The following is a 21,166-nucleotide window of genomic DNA, read 5'->3' as shown; positions in this document are numbered from 1 at the left end:
GGAGCGCCCTGGGAGGCAAATCAAAACCTATTTGGCTAAAAAATACCTCACATATAGCCTCCGGGGGCTATATGGAGATATTTAACCCCTGCCAGAATACACTAAAGAGCGGGAGACGAGCCCGCCGGAAAAGGGGCGGGGCCTATCTCCTCAGCACACAGCGCCATTTTCCTTACACAGCTCCGCTGGTCAGGACGGCTCCCAGGTCTCTCCCCTGCACTGCACTACAGAAACAGGGTAAAACAAGAGAGGGGGGGCAAAATAGTGGCAAAAATTATATTATAAAAGCAGCTATACAGGGAGCACTTATTATAAGGCTATCCCTGTCATATATAGCGCTTTTGGTGTGTGCTGGCAAACTCTCCCTCTGTCTCCCCAAAGGGCTAGTGGGGTCCTGTCTTCGTTAAGAGCATTCCCTGTGTGTCTGCTGTGTGTCGGTACGTGTGTGTCGACATGTATGAGGACGATATTGGTGTGGAGGCGGAGCAATTGCCAAATATGGGGATGTCACCTCCTAGGGGGTCGACACCAGAATGGATGCCTTTATTTATGGAATTACGGGATAGTGTCAACACGCTAAAGCAGTCGTTTGACGACATGAGACGGCCGGACAATCAGTTAGTGCCTGTCCAGGCGCCTCAAACACCGTCAGGGGCTGTAAAACGCCCTTTGCCTCAGTCGGTCGACACAGACCCAGACACAGGCACTGATTCCAGTGGCGACGGTGACGAATCAACCGTATTTTCCAGTAGGGCCACACGTTATATGATTTTGGCAATGAAGGAGGCGTTACATTTAGCTGATACTACAGGTACCACTAAACAGAGTATTATGTGGGGTGTGAAAAAACTACCTATAGTTTTTCCTGAATCTGAAGAACTAAATGATGTATGTGATGAAGCGTGGGTTGCCCCCGATAAAAAGATGCTAATTTCAAAGAAGTTATTAGCTTTATACCCTTTCCCGTCAGAGGTTAGGGCGCGCTGGGAAACACCTCCTAGGGTGGACAAGGCGCTCACACGCTTATCTAAACAAGTGGCGTTACCCTCTCCTGAGACGGCCGCACTTAAAGATCCAGCAGATAGGAGGATGGAAAATATCCAAAAAAGTATATACACACATACAGGTGTTATACTACGACCAGCTATAGCGACAGCCTGGATGTGCAGTGCTGGAGTAGCTTGGTCAGAGTCCCTGATTGAAAATATTGATACCCTGGATAGGGACAATGTTTTACTGTCTTTAGAGCAAATAAAGGATGCATTTCTTTATATGCGTGATGCACAGAGGGATATCTGCACACTGGCATCACGGGTAAGTGCTATGTCCATTTCGGCCAGAAGAAGTTTATGGACGCGACAGTGGTCAGGCGATGCGGACTCAAAACGGCATATGGAAGTTTTGCCGTATAAAGGGGAGGAGTTATTTGGAGTCGGTCTATCAGATTTGGTGGTCACGGCTACAGCCGGGAAATCCACCTTTTTACCTCAAGCTACTCCCCAACAGAAAAAGACACCGACTTTTCAACCGCAGCCCTTTCGTTCCTTTAAAAACAAGAGAGCAAAGGGATATTCATATCTGCCACGAGGCAGAGGAAGGGGGAAGAGACACCAACAGGCAGCTCCTTCCCAGGAACAGAAGCCCTCCCCCGCTTCTACAAAAGCCTCAGCATGACGCTGGGGCTTCTCAAGCGGACTCGGGGGCGGTGGGCGGTCGTCTCAAGAATTTCAGCGCGCAGTGGGCTCACTCGCAGGTAGATCCCTGGATCCTGCAGATAATATCTCAGGGGTACAGGTTGGAACTAGAGACAGATCCGCCTCGCCGTTTCCTGAAGTCTGCTTTACCAACGTCCCCCTCAGAAAGGGAGACGGTTTTGGAAGCCATTCACAAGCTGTACTCTCAGCAGGTGATAGTCAAGGTACCTCTTCTACAACAGGGAAAGGGGTATTATTCCACTCTATTTGTGGTACCGAAGCCGGACGGCTCGGTAAGACCTATTCTAAATCTGAAGTCCTTGAACCTGTACATAAAGAAGTTCAAGTTCAAAATGGAGTCACTCAGAGCAGTGATAGCGAACCTGGAAGAAGGGGACTTTATGGTGTCCTTGGACATCAAGGATGCGTACCTCCACGTTCCAATTTACCCCTCACACCAGGGGTACCTCAGGTTCGTTGTACAAAACTGTCACTATCAGTTTCAGACGCTGCCGTTCGGATTGTCCACGGCACCTCGGGTCTTTACAAAGGTAATGGCCGAGATGATGATTCTTCTTCGAAGAAAAGGCGTATTAATTATCCCATACTTGGACGATCTCCTAATAAGGGCAAGGTCCAGAGAACAGCTAGAGAGGGGATTAGCACTGTCTCAAGAAGTGCTAAAACAGCACGGCTGGATTCTGAATATTCCAAAATCCCAGTTAATGCCGACAACTCGTCTGCTGTTCCTAGGGATGATTCTGGACACGGTTCAGAAAAAGGTTTTTCTCCCGGAGGAAAAAGCCAAGGAGTTATCCGAGCTTGTCAGGAACCTCCTAAAACCAGGAAAGGTGTCTGTACATCAATGCACAAGAGTCCTGGGAAAAATGGTGGCTTCTTACGAAGCAATTCCATTCGGCAGATTCCATGCACGAATTTTCCAGAGGGATCTGTTGGACAAATGGTCAGGGTCGCATCTTCAGATGCACCAGCGGATAACCCTGTCTCCAAGGACAAGGGTATCTCTTCTGTGGTGGTTGCAGAGTGCTCATCTATTGGAGGGCCGCAGATTCGGCATACAGGATTGGATCCTGGTGACCACGGACGCCAGCCTGAGAGGCTGGGGAGCAGTCACACAAGGAAGAAACTTCCAGGGAGTGTGGACGAGCCTGGAAACGTCTCTTCACATAAACATTCTGGAACTAAGAGCAATCTACAATGCTCTAAGCCAGGCAGAACCTCTGCTTCAAGGAAAACCGGTGTTGATCCAGTCGGACAACATCACGGCAGTCGCCCATGTAAACAGACAGGGCGGCACAAGAAGCAGGAGTGCAATGGCAGAAGCTGCAAGGATTCTTCGCTGGGCAGAGAATCATGTGATAGCACTGTCAGCAGTGTTCATCCCGGGAGTGGACAACTGGGAAGCAGACTTCCTCAGCAGACACGACCTTCACCCGGGAGAGTGGGGACTTCATCCGGAAGTCTTCCACATGCTGGTAACCCGTTGGGAAAGACCAATGGTGGACATGATGGCGTCTCGCCTCAACAAAAAACTGGACAGGTATTGCGCCAGGTCAAGAGATCCGCAGGCAATAGCTGTGGACGCGCTGGTAACGCCTTGGGTGTACCAGTCGGTGTATGTGTTTCCTCCTCTGCCTCTCATACCAAAAGTATTGAGAATTATACGGCAAAGAGGCGTAAGAACGATACTAGTGGTTCCGGATTGGCCAAGAAGGACTTGGTACCCGGAACTTCAAGAGATGATCACGGAAGATCCGTGGCCTCTACCTCTAAGGAGGGACTTGCTTCAGCAGGGTCCCTGTCTGTTTCAAGACTTACCGCGGCTGCGTTTGACGGCATGGCGGTTGAACGCCGGATCCTAAAGGAAAAAGGCATGCCGGAAGAAGTCATTCCTACTTTGATTAAAGCAAGGAAGGAAGTAACCGTGCAACACTATCACCGCATTTGGCGAAGATATGTTGCGTGGTGCGAGGATCGGAGTGCTCCGACGGAGGAATTTCAACTGGGTCGATTCCTACATTTCCTGCAATCAGGATTGTCTATGGGTCTCAAATTGGGATCTATTAAGGTTCAAATTTCGGCCCTGTCGATTTTCTTTCAAAAAGAATTGGCTTCAGTTCCTGAAGTCCAGACTTTTGTTAAGGGAGTGCTGCATATACAGCCTCCTGTGGTGCCTCCAGTGGCACCGTGGGATCTCAATGTGGTTTTGGAATTTCTAAAATCTCATTGGTTTGAACCACTAAAAAAGGTGGATTTAAAATATCTCACATGGAAAGTGACCATGTTACTAGCCCTGGCTTCGGCCAGGAGAGTGTCAGAACTGGCAGCTTTATCTTACAAAAGCCCATATCTGATTTTCCATTCGGACAGGGCAGAACTGCGGACTCGTCCGCATTTTCTCCCTAAGGTGGTGTCAGCATTTCATCTGAACCAGCCTATTGTAGTGCCTGCGGCTACAAGTGACTTGGAGGACTCCAAGTTACTGGACGTTGTCAGAGCATTAAAAATATATATTGCAAGGACAGCTGGAGTCAGAAAATCTGACTCGTTGTTTATATTGTATGCACCCAACAAGATGGGTGCTCCTGCGTCTAAGCAGACGATTGCTCGTTGGATCTGTAGCACAATCCAACTTGCACATTCTGTGGCAGGCCTGCCACAGCCTAAATCTGTAAAGGCCCACTCCACAAGGAAGGTGGGCTCATCTTGGGCGGCTGCCCGAGGGGTCTCGGCATTACAACTTTGCCGAGCAGCTACGTGGTCAGGGGAGAACACGTTTGTAAAATTTTACAAATTTGATACTCTGGCTAAGGAGGACCTGGAGTTCTCTCATTCGGTGCTACAGAGTCATCCGCACTCTCCCGCCCGTTTGGGAGCTTTGGTATAATCCCCATGGTCCTTTCAGGAACCCCAGCATCCACTAGGACGATAGAGAAAATAAGAATTTACTTACCGATAATTCTATTTCTCGGAGTCCGTAGTGGATGCTGGGCGCCCATCCCAAGTGCGGATTATCTGCAATAATTGTACATAGTTATTGTTAACTAATTCGGGTTATTGTTTAGGAAGCCATCTTTCAGAGGCTCCTCTGTTATCATACTGTTAACTGGTTTTGATCACAAGTTGTACGGTGTGATTGGTGTGGCTGGTATGAGTCTTACCCGGGATTCAAAATTCCTCCCTTATTGTGTACGCTCGTCCGGGCACAGTACCTAACTGAGGCTTGGAGGAGGGTCATAGGGGGAGGAGCCAGTGCACACCACCTGATCGGAAAGCTTTACTTTTTGTGCCCTGTCTCCTGCGGAGCCGCTTATTCCCCATGGTCCTTTCAGGAACCCCAGCATCCACTACGGACTCCGAGAAATAGAATTATCGGTAAGTAAATTCTTATTTTCTCCACAGTGATCTGCAGAGAAGCTGGCTCCCCGGACTCTCCCCTGCTGAACGGTGATACAGGGCTGAAAAAGAGGGGGGGGCCACATGTAGGCGCAGTGAGTGTATATCACAGTTAATATATATAAAAGCGCTTTATCTGGGAATTGGTTCCAGTGTCAGTTGGCGCTGGATGTTTGCTGGCATACTCTCTCTCTGTCTCTCCAAAGGGCCTTGTTGGGGAACTGTCCCCTTATAGATTTATCCCTGTGTGCGGGTGTCTGTACGCGTGTGTCGGCATGTCTGAAGCGGAAGGCTCATCCAAGGAGGAGGTGGAGCAGATGATTGTGGTGTCTCCGTCGGCAACGCCGACTCATGATTGGTATGATATGTGGAATATTTTAAATGCAAATGTGACCTTATTACATAAGCGAATGGACAAAGCTGAGTCCAGGGAAACAGCAGGGAGTCAATCTACGGATTTGACTGGGTCACAGGGCCAGTCAGGGTCTCAAAAGCGTCCCCTATCCCAAATAGCAGACACTGATACCGACACGGATTCTGACTCCGGTGTCGACTATGATGAGGCAAGGTTACACCCAAAGGTGGCCAAAAGTATTCATTATATGATTATGGCAATAAAAGATGTTTTGCATATCACAGATGAACCCTCTGTCCCTGACACGAGGGTGCGCATGTATAAGGAAAAGAAACCGGAGGTAACTTTTCCTCCATCTCATGAACTGAACGAATTATTTGAAAAAGCTTGGGAAACTCCAGACAAAAAACTGCACATTCCCAAGAGGATCCTTATGGCGTATCTTTTCCCTGCAAAGGACAGGGTACGGTGGGAATCCTCGCCCAGGGTGGACAAGGCTTTAACGCGTCTGTCCAAAAAGGCGGCGCTACCATCTCCAGACACTGCAGCCCTCAAGGATCCTGCGGATCGTAGACAGGAAACTACCTTAAAATCTATTTATACACATACGGGTGCTTTGCTCAGGCCGGCAATAGCATCGGCATGGGTTTGTAGCGCAATGGCAGCGTGGACAGATACCTTATTAGCTGACATTAATACCCTGGACAAGGATACCATTTTACTGACTTTAGGTCACATTAAAGACGCAGTGTTAAATATGAGAGACGCTCAAAGAGACGTGGGGCTGCTTGGTTCCAGAGCCAACGCCATGGCAGTTTCGGCGAGACGAGCTCTGTGGACCTGCCAATGGTCGGGTGATGCTGACTCAAAGAAGCATATGGAGGTTTTACCTTACAAGGGTGAAGTTTTGTTTGGGGATGGTTTCCACAGCTACCGCGGGTAAATCTATATTTTCTCTGACGTCCTAGTGGATGCTGGGAACTCCGTAAGGACCATGGGGAATAGACGGGCTCCGCAGGAGACTGGGCACTCTAAAGAAAAGATTAGGTACTATCTGGTGTGCACTAGCTCCTCCCTCTATGCCCCTCCTCCAGACCTCAGTTAGAATCTGTGCCCGGCCAGAGCTGGGTGCTCCTAGTGGGCTCTCCTGAGCTTACTAGTAAAGAAAGTATTTATTAGGTTTTTTATTTTCAGTGAGCTTCTGCTGGCAACAGACTCACTGCTACGTGGGACTAAGGGGAGAGAAGCAAACCTACCTGCTTGCAGCTAGTTTGTGCTTCTTAGGCTACTGGACACCATTAGCTCCAGAGGGTTCTAACACAGGCACCTGTCCTCGATCGTCCGTTCCCGGAGCCGCGCCGCCGTCCCCCTTGCAGAGCCAGAAGAACAGAAGCTTGAAGACGACGAAATCGGCGGCTGAAGACCCCTGTCTTCATTAAGGTAGCGCACAGCACCGCAGCTGTGCACCATTGCTCCCAGCACACTTACACACTCCAATCACTGTTTTTACATATATACAGTCTAGCACTGTATATATGTAAAAACCCCCGCCATTTTTTTACATGGAAAGCGGGACAGAAGCCCGCCACTGAGGGGGCGGGGCCTTCTTCCTCAGCACACCAGCGCCATTTTCTCTTCACAGCTCTGCTGGAAGCAGCTCCCCAGGCTCTCCTCTGCAGTATCCAGGTACAAAACGGGTTAAAAAGAGAGGGGGGGCACATAAATTTAGGCGCAAATAATGCAAAAATAGCAGCTATTGGGTACATCACTTATTAGCAGTGGAAATCCCTGTGTTATATAGCGCTGTGGTGTGTGCTGGCATACTCTCTCTCTGTCTCCCCAAAGGACTTTGTGGGGTCCTGTCCTCAGTCTGAGCATTCCCTGTGTGTGTGCGGTGTGTCGGTACGGCTGTGTCGACATGTTTGATGAGGAAGGTTACGTGGAGGCGGAGCAAGGGCAGATAAGTGTGGTGTCGCCCCCGTCGGGGCCGACACCTGATTGGATGGATATGTGGAAGGTCTTAAATGACAATGTAAACTCCTTACATAAAAGGTTTGATGACGCTGCAGCCTTGGGACAGCCGGGGTCTCAGCCCGCGCCTGCCCAGGCGACTCAGAAACCGTCAGGGGCTCATAAACGCCCTCTATCTCAGATGGTTGACACAGATGCCGACACGGAGTCCGACTCCAGTGTCGACAATGATGAGGCACATTTACAGTCTAAAATGACCAAGGCCATCCGATACATGATTATTGCAATGAAAGATGGATTACACATTTCTGAGAGTAACCCTGTTAATACCAAGAGGGTTTATATGTTTGGGGAGAAAAAGCAACCAGTGACTTTTCCCCCATCTGATGAATTAAATGAATTATGTGAAGAAGCGTGGAGTTCCCCTGATAAGAAACTTGTGATTTCTAAGAGGTTACTGATGGCGTACCCTTTCCCGCCAACGGACAGGTTACGTTGGGAAACATCCCCTAGGGTGGACAAGGCGCTAACACGCTTATCTAAAAGGGTGGCACTGCCGTCTCAGGATACGGCCGCCCTAAAGGATCCTGCGGATAGAAAGCAGGAAGCTATCCTGAAGTCAGTGTATACACACTCTGGTACTCTACTGAGACCTGCTATTGCTTCAGCCTGGATGTGTAGTGCTGTAGCAGCGTGGACAGATACTCTGTTAGACCACATAGATTCCCTCGACAGAGACACTGTTTTGCTAACCCTGGGCCATATCAAAGACGTCGTCTTATATATGCGGGATGATCAGAGGGACATTTGCCTGCTGGGCTCTAGAATTAATGCAATGTCAATTTCTGCCAGGAGGGTCTTATGGACTCGGCAATGGACAGGAGATGCTGATTCTAAAAAACACATGGAGGTTTTGCCTTATAAGGGTGAGGAATTGTTTGGGGACGGTCTGTCGGACCTCGTGTCTACAGCAACAGCTGGAAAGTCGACTTTCTTGCCTCAGGTTTCCTCACAGCCTAAGAAAGCACCGTATTATCAAATGCAGTCCTTTCGTTCCCAAAAAGGCAAGAGGGTCAGGGGCGCATCCTTTCTTGCCAGAGGCAGGGGTAGAGGTAAGAAGCTGCACCATGCAGCCAGTTCCCAGGAACAAAAGTCCTCCCCTGCTTCCACTAAGTCCACCGCATGACGTTGGGGCTCCACAGGCGGAGCCAGGTGCGGTGGGGGCCCGTCTCCGAAACTTCTGCAGCCAGTGGGTTAGCTCTTAGGTGGATCTCTGGGCTATACAAATTGTATCTCAGGGATACAAGCTGGAATTCGAAGCGACTCCCCCCCCGCCGTTACCTCAAATCAGCCTTGCCAGCTTCCCCCATGGAAAGGGAGGTAGTGCTGGCGGCAAAATTCACAAGCTGTACCTCCAGCAAGTGATTGTCAGGGTCCCCCTCCTTCAATAGGGAAGGGGTTACTATTCCACAATGTTTGTGGTACCAAAACCGGAAGGTTCGGTGAGACCCATTCTGAATTTAAAGTCCTTGAACACTTATATAAAGAAATTCAAGTTCAAAATGGAATCGCTCAGAGCGGTTATTTCAAGCCTGGAAGAGGGGGATTTTATGGTATCGCTGGACATCAAAGATGCTTACTTGCATGTCCCCATCACCAGGAGTACCTCAGATTTGTGGTACAGGACTGTCATTACCAATTCCAGACGTTGCCGTTTGGCCTGTCCACGGCACCGAGAATATTTACCAAGGTAATGGCCGAAATGATGATACTCCTTCGACAGAAGGGAGTTATAATTATCCCGTACTTGGACGATCTCCTCATAAAGGCGAGGTCCAGGGAGCAGTTGTTGATCAGCGTAGCACTCTCTCAGGAAGTGTTACTACAGCACGGCTGGATTCTGAATGTTCCGAAGTCACAGCTGATTCCTACGACGCATCTGCTTTTTTCCTGGGCATGATTCTGGACACAGAACAGAAGAAGGTGTTTCTCCCGGTGGAGAAAGCCCAGGAATTAGCATCTCTGGTCCGGGACCTCCTGAAACCAAAACAGGTATCGGTGCATCACTGCACGCGAGTCCTGGGAAAGATGGTGGCTTCATACGAAGCCATTCCCTTCGGCAGGTTCCATGCGAGGATTTTTCAGTGGGATCTGTTGGACACGTGGTCCGGATCGCATCTTCAGATGCATCGGCTGATCACCCTGTCCCCGAGGGCCAGGGTGTCTCTTCTGTGGTGGCTGCAGAGTGCTCACCTTCTCGAGGGCCGCAGGTTCGGCATTCAGGACTGGGTCCTGGTGACCACGGATGCAAGCCTCCGAGGATGGGGGGCAGTCACTCAGGGAAGAAACTTCCAAGGGCTGTGGTCAAGTCTGGAGACTTCTCTACACATAAATATACTAGAATTAAGGGCCATTTACAACGCCCTGAGTCAAGCAGAGCCCCTGCTTCAATACCGGCCAGTGCTGATTCAGTCAGACAACATCACGGCAGTCGCTCATGTAAACCGCCAGGGCGGCACAAGAAGCAGGATGGCAATGGCGGAAGCCACAAAGATTCTGCGAGGGGCGGAGAATCACGTGCAAGCACTGTCAGCCGTGTTCATTCCGGGAGTGGACAACTGGGAAGCAGACTTCCTCAGCAGACACGACCTCCTCCCGGGAGAATGGGGACTTCATCAAGAAGTCTTCCAACTGATTGCAAACCGATGGGAACTGCCAAAGGTGGACATGATGGCGTCCCGCCTCAACAAAAAGCTAAAAAGATATTGCGCCAGGTCAAGGGACCCTCAGGCGATAGCTGTGGACGCCCTAGTGACACCGTGGGTGTACCAGTCGGTATATGTGTTTCCTCCTCTTACTCTCATACCAAAAGTACTGAGAATAGTAAGAAAGAGAGGAATAAGAACAAAACTCATTGTTCCGGACTGGCCAAGAAGGACTTGGTACCCGGAACTGCAAGAAATGCGCACAGAGGACCCATGGCCTCTGCCTCTCAGACAGGACCTGCTGCAACAAGGGCCCTGTCTGTTCCAAGACTTACCACGGCTGCGTTTGACGGCATGGCGGTTGAACGCCGGATCCTAGCGGAAAAAGGCATTCCGGATGAAGTTATTCCTACGCTGATAAAGGCTAGGAAAGACATGACAGCAAAGCATTATCACCGTATATGGCGGAAGTATGTTGCTTGGTGTGAGGCCAGGATGGCCCCTACAGAGGAATTCCAACTGGGTCGTTTCCTACACTTCCTACAGTCAGGGGTGACTATGGGCTTAAAATTGGGGTCCATAAAGGTCCAGATTTTGGCCCTATCCATTTTCTTTCAAAAAGAACTGGCTTCACTGCCTGAGGTTCAGACATTTGTTAAGGGAGTGCTGCATTTTCAGCCCCCTTTTGTGCCACCAGTGGCACCCTGGGATCTTAACGTTGTGTTGGATTTCCTGAAATCCCACTGGTTTGAGCCACTTAAGACCGTGGAACTAAAGTATCTCACGTGGAAAGTGGTTATGCTGTTGGCCTTAGCATCGGCTAGGCGTGTGTCGGAGTTGGCGGCTTTGTCATGTAAAAGCCCATATCTGATCTTCCATATGGACAGGGCAGAATTGAGGACTCGTCCCCAATTTCTCCCAAAGGTGGTGTCATCGTTTCATTTGAACCAACCTATTGTGGTGCCTGCGGCTACTCGGGATTTGGAGGACTCCAAGTTGCTGGACGTAGTCAGGACTTTGAAAATATATGTTTCCAGAACGGCTGGAGTCAGGAAGACTGACTCGCTGTTTATCTTGCATGCACCCAACAAGCTGGGTGCTCCTGCTTCAAAGCAAACTATTGCTCGCTGGATCTGCAGCACGATTCAGCAGGCTCATTCTGCGGCTGGATTGCCGCATCCAAAATCGGTGAAAGCCCATTCCACAAGGAAGGTGGGCTGCTCTTGGGCGGCTGCCCGAGGGGTCTCGGCTTTACAGCTTTGCCGAGCGGCTACTTGGTCGGGTTCAAACACATTTGCAAAGTTCTACAAGTTTGATACCCTGGCTGAGGAGGACCTTGTGTTTGCTCATTCGGTGCTGCAGAGTCATCCGCACTCTCCCGCCCGTTTGGGAGCTTTGGTAGAATCCCCATGGTCCTTACGGAGTTCCCAGCATCCACTAGGACGTCCGAGAAAATAAGAATTTACTCACCGGTAATTCTATTTCTCGTAGTCCATAGTGGATGCTGGGCGCCCGTCCCAAGTGCGGAGTTTCTGCAATACGTGTATATAGTTATTGCTTAACTAAGGGTTATTGTTATGAGCCATCCGTTGAGTGAGGCTCAGTTGTTGTTCATACTGTTAACTGGGTAAGGCAATCACAAGTTGTACGGTGTGATTGGTGTGGCTGGTATGAGTCTTACCCTGGATTCAAAATTTCCTTTCCTTGTAATGTCAGCTCTTCCGGGCACAGTTTCCCTAACTGAGGTCTGGAAGAGGGGCATAGAGGGAGGAGCCAGTGCACACCAGATAGTACCTAATCTTTTCTTTAGAGTGCCCAGTCTCCTGCGGAGCCCATCTATTCCCCATGGTCCTTACGGAGTTCCCAGCATCCACTACGGACTACGAGAAATAGAATTACCGGTGAGTAAATTCTTATTTTTGCCTTTTGTTCCCCCACAGCAAAAGAAAACTCCACAATATCGGATGCAGTCCTTTCGGTCGCATAAGTTCAGAAGAGGTCGGGGCTCCTCTTTCCTCGCCAGAGGTAAGGGTAGAGGTAAGCGAACACCTGCTTCGCCTAGTTCCCAGGAGCAGAAGTCCTCCCCGGCTTCTGCTAAATCTACCGCATGACGCTGGGGCTCCAGTGAGGGAGTCCGCGCCGGTGGGGGCACGTCTTCGACTCTTCAGCCAGGTCTGGGTTCTGTCAGACGTGGATCCTTGGGCGTTGAAAATTGTATCCCAAGGTTATAAACTGGAGTTCGAAGAGGTGCCCCCTCGCCGATGTTTCAAGTCTGCCTTGCCAGCCACTTCCCCGGAGAGGGAAGTAGTATTAGATGCAATTCAAAAACTGTGTCAACAGCAAGTGATTGTCAAGGTTCCCCTGGTCCAACAGGGAAAAGGGTACTATTCAACCCTGTTCGTGGTCCCGAAGCCGGATGGTTCGGTCAGACCCATTTTAAATCTAAAATCCCTAAACCTGTACTTGAAAAAGTTCAAATTCAAGATGGAATCACTCCGGGCTGTGATATCCAGTCTGGAAGGAGGGGATTTTATGGTGTCGCTGGACGTGAAGGATGCCTACCTTCATGTCCCCATATTTCCTCCTCATCAGGAGTACCTGAGGTTCGCGGTACAGGACTGTCATTACCAGTTTCAGACGTTGCCGTTTGGGCTTTCCACGGCCCCGAGGATTTTCATAAAAGTGATGGCGGAAATGATGGTGCTCCTGCGCAGGCAGGGAGTCTCAATTATCCCGTACTTGGACGATCTCCTGATAAAGGCGAGATCGAGAGATCAATTGCTGAAAAGCGTGTCGCTCTCCCTGAGAGTGTTACAACAACACTGTTGGATTCTCAATCTGCCAAAGTCACAGTTGATTCCAACGACTCGACTATCATTCCTAGGCATGATTCTGGACACGGAACAGAAGAGTTTTTCTACCAATGGAAAAAGCCCAGGATCTCCAGAACATGGTCAGGGGACCTGCTAAAACCAAAAAGGGTGTCTGTTCATCAATGCACTCGAGTTCTGGGAAAAATGGTGGCAGCCTACGAGGCCATCCCCTTCGGCAGGTTCCATGCGAGGACGTTTCAGTGGGACCTTCTGGACAAGTGGTCAGGGTCCCATCTGCAACTACATCAGAAGATAAGCCTGTCCCCCAGGGCCAGGGTGTCTCACCTGTGGTGGCTGCAGAGTGCTCACCTTCTAGAGGGTCGCAGGTTCGGCATTCAAGACTGGGTTCTGGTGACCACGGACGCGAGCCTTCCGAGGATGGGGAGCAGTCACAAAAGGAAGAAATTTTCAGGGTCTATGGTCAAGCCAGGAGGCTTGTCTACACATCAACGTGCTGGAATTGAGGGCCATATACAACTGCCTACGACAAGCGGAGTATCTTCTTCACGACCTACCAGTTCTGATTCAATCAGACAACGTCACAGCCCTGGCTCATGTAAACCGCCAAGGCGGGACAAGGAGCAGAGTGGCAATGGCGGAAGCCACCAGAATTCTGCGCTGGGCGGAAAATCACGTAAGCGTTCTGTCAGCAGTCTTCATACCGGGAGTGGACAACTGGGAAGCAGACTTCCTCAGCAGTCACGATCTCCATCCAGGAGAGTGGGGAGTGGGGACTTCATCAAGAGGTCTTTGCAGAGATAACAAGTCTTTGGGGACTTCCTCAAATAGACATGATGGCATCACGCCTCAACAAAAAGCTTCGGAGGTATTGTGCCAGGTCAAGGGACCCTCAGGCAGTAGCGGTAGACGCCCTAGTGACACCATGGGTGTTTCAGTCGGTCTATGTGTTCCCTCCTCTGCCTCTCATCTCAAAAGTGCTGAGAATCATAAGACGAAAAAGAGTACAGACAATACTCATTGTTCCAGATTGGCCTCGAAGGGCCTGGTATTCGGATCTTCAGGAGATGCTCACAGAAGATCCGTGGCCTCTTCCTCTCAGGAAAGATCTGTTGCAGCAGGGGCCTTGCATGTTCCAAGACTTACCGCGGTTGCGTTTGACGGCATGGCGGTTGAACACCGAATCCTAGCTGAGAAAGGTATTCCGGAGGAAGTTATCCCTACTCTGATAAAGGCTAGGAAGGAGGTAAAGGCGAAGCATTATCACCGTATCTGGAGGAAGTATGTGTCTTGGTGTGAAACCAATAATGCTCCTACGGAAGATTTCCATCTGGGCCGTTTTCTCCACTTCCTACAGACAGAAGTGGATATGGGCCTAAAGTTAAGCTCCATTAAGGTACAGATTTCGGCCCTATCTATATTCTTTCAGAAGGAATTGGCTTCTCTCCCAGAAGTCCAGACTTTTGTAAAGGGAGTGCTGCACATCCAGCCTTCTTTTGTGCCACCAGTGGCACCATGGGGACCTTAACGTGGTGTTACAGTTCCTTAAGTCACACTGGTTTGAACCCCTTCAAACGGTTGAATTAAAATTTCTCACCTGGAAGGTGGTCATGTTATTAGCCTTGGCATCTGCAAGGCGGGTGTCAGAGTTGGCGGCCTTGTCTCACAAGTATCCCTACTTGATTTTTCATGTGGATAGAGCGGAATTGAGGACTCGTCCTCAATTTGTGCCTAAGGTGGTTTCTTCATTTCATATGAACCAACCTATTGTAGTACCTGTGGCTACGAGTGACTTGGAGGACTCCAAGTCCCTGGATGTAGTCAGGGCCTTAAAAATCTATGTAGCCAGGACGGCTAGGGTTAGGAAGACAGAGGCTCTGTTTGTCCTGTATGCAGCCAACAAAGTTGGCGCGCCTGCTTCGAAGCAGACTATTGCTCGCTGGATCTGTCACACGATTCAGCAGGCTCATTCTACGGCTGGATTGCCGTTACCAAATTCGTTAAAAAAAGGCCCATTCCACTAGGAAGGTGGGCTCTTCTTGGGCGGCTGCCCGAGGCGTCTCGGCATTACAGTTGTGCCGAGCAGCTACTTGGTCGCGTTCAAACACTTTTGCAAAATTCTACAAGTTTGATACCCTGGCTGATGAGGACCTCGCGTTTACTCAATCGGTGCTGCAGAGTCATCCGCACTCTCCCGCCCGGTTTGGAGCTTTGGTATAATCCCCATGGTCCTTACGGAGTCCCCAGCATCCTCTAGGACGTAAGAGAAAATAAGATTTTAAACCTACCGGTAAATCTTTTTCTCCTAGTCCGTAGAGGATGCTGGGCGCCCGTCCCAGTGTGGACTAAATCTGCAAGACTTGTATATAGTTGTTGCTTACATAAGGGTTATGTTACAGTTGAGATCGTCGTTGACTGATGCTGTTTTTGTTCATACTGTTAACTGGTTGCGTATATTCCAGGTTATACGGTGTGGTTGGTGTGGGCTGGTATGAATCTTGCAGTTAGATTACAAAATCCTTTCCTCATATCCTACATCTCCTCTGGGCACAGTTTCTCTAACTGAGGTCTGGAGGATGGGCATAGAGGGAGGAGCCAGTGCACACCCATACTAAAAGTTCTTTATATTGCCCATGTCTCCTGCGGAGCCCGTCTATACCCCATGGTCCTTACGGAGTCCCCAGCATCCTCTACGGATTAGGAGAAAAATTTACCGGTAGGTTTAAAATCTTATTTTTTGTTTAACCATCATTTAGTTTTTCATTTAATATGTATATAAAGAATTGCACGTGTTTGAATGTGTTTGAGGTAAAATAAAATCTGGGTAGGAAAAGCCAACCTACATAGCTAATGAGGCTGACTGTTATTGTGGTAAGTGGCGAGCAGGATAACTAATACAATAAATGTTCTTTATGCATGTTAAATAATTCAGAAACCGCTTTTTACTAAATGACCACAAAAGCATGAAATTCTGAATTAAACCATATTCTGACTACTAACTGCATTTAAGGTTACATCCCTTTGTTCGTGTATATATATTTAAAAAAATAATACAAGCAGACTAAAATGCATCACTTTGTTTTGTGTTCTTGTATGGTCTTGTTTTATGTTTCAACTGTATAGTATGAATATATTACATTAAAATCTGTTTATATGCAGATTTGGATGGCAGAAAACACACAAATTCTAGAAGGAAAGGGCCTACATTTGCTGGTAAGTTTACAAACTGCTATTGAAGTGCATTCAGATGCACACTATATGCTAAATTGCAGTGCTTAATTACGTCCCCTGTTGTCTGTACACTAACACTAGTTTTACATAAATAGTATTTAACAGTGTTATACAGTGTCAATGCACGCTCTCCCTGAGGCTGGCTGCTACAGTTCTTACATTATTGGAATCAAAAGGTGTTTAGGAGAGAATATTGCATGCTGAGAGTGGATAACGGAGGAAGTGACTGCAGTCCATTTCATCATGTGTCAGACTTTGTTAAACTAGATGGGACTTAGTTGTTGCAAGAGCTGGGTTACAGCAGCGATAAAATCTGTGAAACGGACAGGATTTCTGAAGTCTGGGATTGTGAGAAAAGTGCTGGGGACAAAGCAAGTACAAAGTATAAGCAGATCTGCAAGTATGGTGGCTGGAGCCACTATGGTAACGTGAGAGCTGGGGGTTGTCTTTCAGTTAGTGTGTCAAGTGTGTGTGTGTGTATGTACAGCTACAACACATACTTACAAAGATATTAAACATGATCGACAGGAGACAGGGGAACTTTGTTCTTGAATCAATTGGTTGTGTTTTTGTTTTTTGGTCAGTGATTCATTCCACCTGTTTGGTTTAGCTACTATTCATAATGTTTGTTGCTGCCATTAGCCTAGTATATCATTCCAATGGGCTTACCTAAGTAAATTTGTGGAAATCTCCCTGAAAATACCTTTTATCACTTCCCTGTAAAATCATTCCTCCTAGAGACCTATAGGAGTTGTTTTTTTTTGCCGACTTACCAAGCGTCGGAGCATGGCACTGGTAGCTACCGCCGTAGCATAGCAGCACTCGCCAATTGCTCATGTATGGTCAGCAAACCGCACATTTGCGCAACAGCTTGCTAAGTAGGAGTGAAGTGATCATTTCTATTGCATCACAGGGTCAGGCTGCTTTTGGAGCACTCTATATAATGTCTGTAGCATCCATAAGGGATATTGGGGTATAGACGGGGTCCAAAGGAGCCAGTGCACTTTAAGTTTCTTCACTGGGTGTGTTGGCTCCTCCCCTCTATGCCCCCTCCCACAGGCAGTTTAGAAAAAAGTGCCCTCAGGAGAGGATGCACACTCTGGAGCTCCAGAGTGTTTTCTTCAGTTTATATTAAACTTTTATTATTTTCGGTATGCTGTTTGGGCAACAATCCACTGGGGAAAAAAGCGCCTGTAAAAATACATATGTTGATATGCTGTTCGCTGCTGTCAAAGAAACAGGGTATTAGCAAACCCTGTGAAAGTACACAGGTATTTAGTATGATCAGTTAAAATTTGTTGAGGATACTTGCCCTTCAATCAGTAGAGGAACCAAAGTGCTGACACCTTAAGACGCTGGGATGTTACACTGATGACACTTATATTGTTCGATCCTCTCACACACTTTTAAACAATGTATTGAGCTTTAAACTGCAGCTGCTCCGTCTGCCGCTGTGTGTGTAGAGCCGTCTTGAGGGAGCGTCTGGAGTGACTGCGGCTTACCGCTTCCAGAGAAGTCCAGACGGGCGGCACTGATGGTAACCGTGAACGGCTGGCTGCGCCGCTTGTGTTCGCTGGTTTAAATATATCTTTAATGGCCACGGTCTCCTACTTACAGGGAAAACCAATGCAGGTGGCTCCAGGCTGAGCAGAACGGACAGCTCGATGATGAAGTAATGTCTGTGGGAAATAGCGGGGATCCCAAGTCCTGACGCATTTCTCGACCGATAGGGACTGGTCGTTTCTTCAGAGGAAAAGATCTTGTGTATTTTTGCACATTAATTTAACTGGTGATAAATGTCAAACATTAAGTGTTTCATCTGTCTGTGGAAGTTTAGTTTAAATATTAAATACAATGTCCGGTGATACTTTAGTCTGTTAGCGCTCTCTATTTTTTCAGTTTTTTTGGCAACAGCATACCTGCACCGTGGGAAGTTAGGGGGTGGGGGGGGGGGGGGTTGGAATGGTCACTGGCCTTGAGAGGTGCAGAGCGCTTCCCCGCAGCAGGACCACCTGAGAGGTTGTTTGTTCAGCGGGGCACTGCGCCTTGGCTGTCGCAATCGCAGCACGCCGCACACCCCTAACATATGTCTGAAGGTGACGCTGTGGTGAGTACAAACTGGGGGCCCCGCTAAGAGGGACCCCAATTCAAAATGCGACTGAACGCGGGTGCGGCATACGAGACCCTCCTGGTAGAGCCCCCCGTGTGAACTGGCTCAAGATGGCTTAAACTAGCACTTGTGTGATGTTTTTAAGCATGATAGGAGACTTTCCCAGTATAAAAATCACTGTAGCTCCAGCGCCATTGGGGGGGGGCGCAGCTTCCTCAGAGCGGGACCAGAGGCATTTTAGCGCCTTCCTCTGCTTAATGCAGCAGCAAACCGCACACACAGCGCTTCCTGACTCCTCAGACACGCTGGAAAACTGGTACAGGGTGTAGCAAAGGGGGAGAGCTGCTATTGTACACAATGTATCCTATATAGGACAGAAATCATTAGGTTTCACTGTATTCACTGGGACTGTGCAGCTAGGGGTGTGCTGGTGTCTTTATCTGTTTCTCCTTACATACAGTAAGGGCAGGCTTGATCAATATACTGTCTGTATGTTATTGTGATTACTGTAAACATGGGTAAACAAACTAATTGGGGAATTAGTACGATGGGGTCCAAAGGAGCCGGTGCACTTTAAATTTTCTTCAATTGGGTGTGCTGGCTCCTCCCCTCTATGCCCCCTCCCACAGGCAGTTTAGAAAATTGTGCCCTCAGGAGAGGATGCACACTCTGGAGCTCCAGAGTGTTTTCTTTAGTTTCTTTTAAAACTTTGTTATTTTCGGTATGCTGTTTGGGCAACAGCAAACCTGCACTGTGGGAGTTAGGGGGGGACGGTCACTGGCCTCTGTAATGTGTCACAGCTGCTGAGAGGTTGTTATACAGCAGGGCACTGCGCTTTAGCGTTCACAATCGCAGCACGCTGCACACCCCTAACATTGCCTGAAGGTGACGAGCGTCAAGAGCCTTCCTGGCTAGGTGCCATAAAATCCATGATGCCAGATGTCATCTCAGCTCACTGCTAATACTCAGAAAACTCCACAATTGCAGCAGCCTGTTGCAGACCTAGCTGCAAGGCCAGATGTTCCACAGCCCTCCCTCTCTAGATCAGGACCTCAAAAGCGTGGGTTACCTGCTTTACTCTGACTCTTATGAGGAGGGGGAGGAATTGGATCCGGTTACTGGGGATACCCCTTCTACACAGGGTATTGAACCCCTCATTCTAGCTATACGGGACGTGTTAAAACTCCCTCTAGAGGACGCTGCGGCACAGCAGTCATTTTTCTTAACACAGAACAAACTCTGTCACTTTCCCTGATTCTGCAGAGGTAGATGACCTGTTTAAGTTAGCCTGGAAATATCCAGATAAAAAATACCAAGTGTCAAGACGGTTTTTGCACACGTTCCCATTTGCTCCTGAAGGCAGGAAAATCTGTGAAGAACGTATCTGTTGACGTATCCGTCTCTCGCCTATCTAAAAAGGCGGTACTGCCAGCTTCGGGCTCCTTTACCATAAAGGACCCTGGGTAGAGAAAAATAGAGACTACACTTGAGTCTATCTACACAGCAGGTGCATCACAAAGACCGGTCATAGCAGGTTGCTGGATGACTCATGCCATTCATACGTGGGCTACTCAAATTCAGGAGGGCCTCTCGGGGGATATGTCCCTGGTCACTACAGTGACTCTCCTAAAAAAACATTTAGGACACTGCACGCGTCCTGTGTGACTCTCTCAAGGAGATGAGCAATATTAATGCTAGGACCACTGCTATTGCAGTGTCGGCGCGCAGAGCTTTGTGGTTGCGTCAGTGGATAGTGGACGCAGAGTCCAAGCACAGTGTGGAGTCTCTCCCTTTTTCAGGGGATTGGCTCTTCGGGGTGGAATTAGATACATGGATTTCTAAAGTTACTTCGGGGAAATCCACTCTTCTCCCCTCTGGGGCCCCACCGGCTAGACGTTCCTACCCAGGGCCGTCTACCCAGTCCTTTCGGTCTAACAGATTTAGATCTAGGGCCAGAGGTGCCTCCAATGCGGCTAGAGGCACAATAGGTAACCCAAGAAAACCTGCAGGTTCTCAGGAGGGCACCAGTTCTGCTTCCACTAAGGCCTCAACATGACGGTGCGCACCCAGCCCGAGGGGATCTCGAGGTGGGAGCTCGGCTGCGTCATTTCAGCCGTATCTGGGAAAGCTCCTGCCAGGATACCTAGGTAAAGGACCTCATTTCTCAGGGCTACAAGCTGGAGTTCGATGGCGCTCCTCCCCAACGATTTTTTCAAATCAAGCTCACCAGCTTTGGAGGAGACACGTGTTACGCTGCAACAAGCCATCCTAAAATTGGTCCAGTTCCAAGTCATTGTTCCAGTGCCACTGCAACAACAGGGAAAGGGTTACTATTCCAACCTGTTCGTGGTACCGAAACCGGACGGTTCGGTAAGGCCCATTTTGAATCTAAAATCTTTGAACCCATACCTAAAGGTTTTCAAGTTCAAGATGGAAGCCTTGCGAGCAGTGATTGCGGGCCTGGAAGAACCGGAGTTCATGTCTCCCTGGATATAAAGGACGCCTATCTACATATCACGATTTACCTCACCAGGCTTACCTGAGGTTTGCTCTACTGAACGATCACTACCAGTTCCAGGCGCTACCCTTTGGCCTGTCCACAGGTCCAAGGATGTTCACGAAGGTGATGGCGGAGATGATGTTCCAACTCCGGGTCCAGGGGGGCAATATTGTCCCTTATCTGGACTATCTCTTGATAAAAGCGAGATCCAGGGAGCTATTATTATTGCTCCATATAGACCGCACTATCCAACTTCTGTCACACCATGGGTGGATCCTCAATTTACAGAAGTCCCACCTAGAGCCAACTCAGCGGCTCCTGTTCCTGGGAGTGTTGCTGGATACTGTGGCCC

The 21,166-nt window shown here is 48.9% G+C and overlaps 1 protein-coding gene across 4 annotated transcripts in view; it reads left to right on the top strand.

The window, feature by feature from the left end:
- NCAPH2 (non-SMC condensin II complex subunit H2) overlaps positions 1-21,166 on the top strand; it is a 272,518-nt gene that overhangs the window by 191,552 nt on the left and 59,800 nt on the right. For all 4 annotated transcript variants that reach the window (XM_063926652.1, XM_063926649.1, XM_063926651.1 and 1 more), the window contains exon 14: positions 16,133-16,186. In XM_063926652.1, coding sequence (XP_063782722.1) covers positions 16,133-16,186 — 54 coding nt within the window. The remainder of the gene's footprint in view (positions 1-16,132; positions 16,187-21,166) is intronic.

The sequence above is a fragment of the Pseudophryne corroboree genome, chromosome 6 (assembly GCF_028390025.1).
Source record: "Pseudophryne corroboree isolate aPseCor3 chromosome 6, aPseCor3.hap2, whole genome shotgun sequence".
NCBI lineage: Eukaryota > Metazoa > Chordata > Amphibia > Anura > Myobatrachidae > Pseudophryne > Pseudophryne corroboree.
Note: the sequence above shows the minus strand (reverse complement) of the source record. Positions and strands in the feature narration are given on the sequence as shown.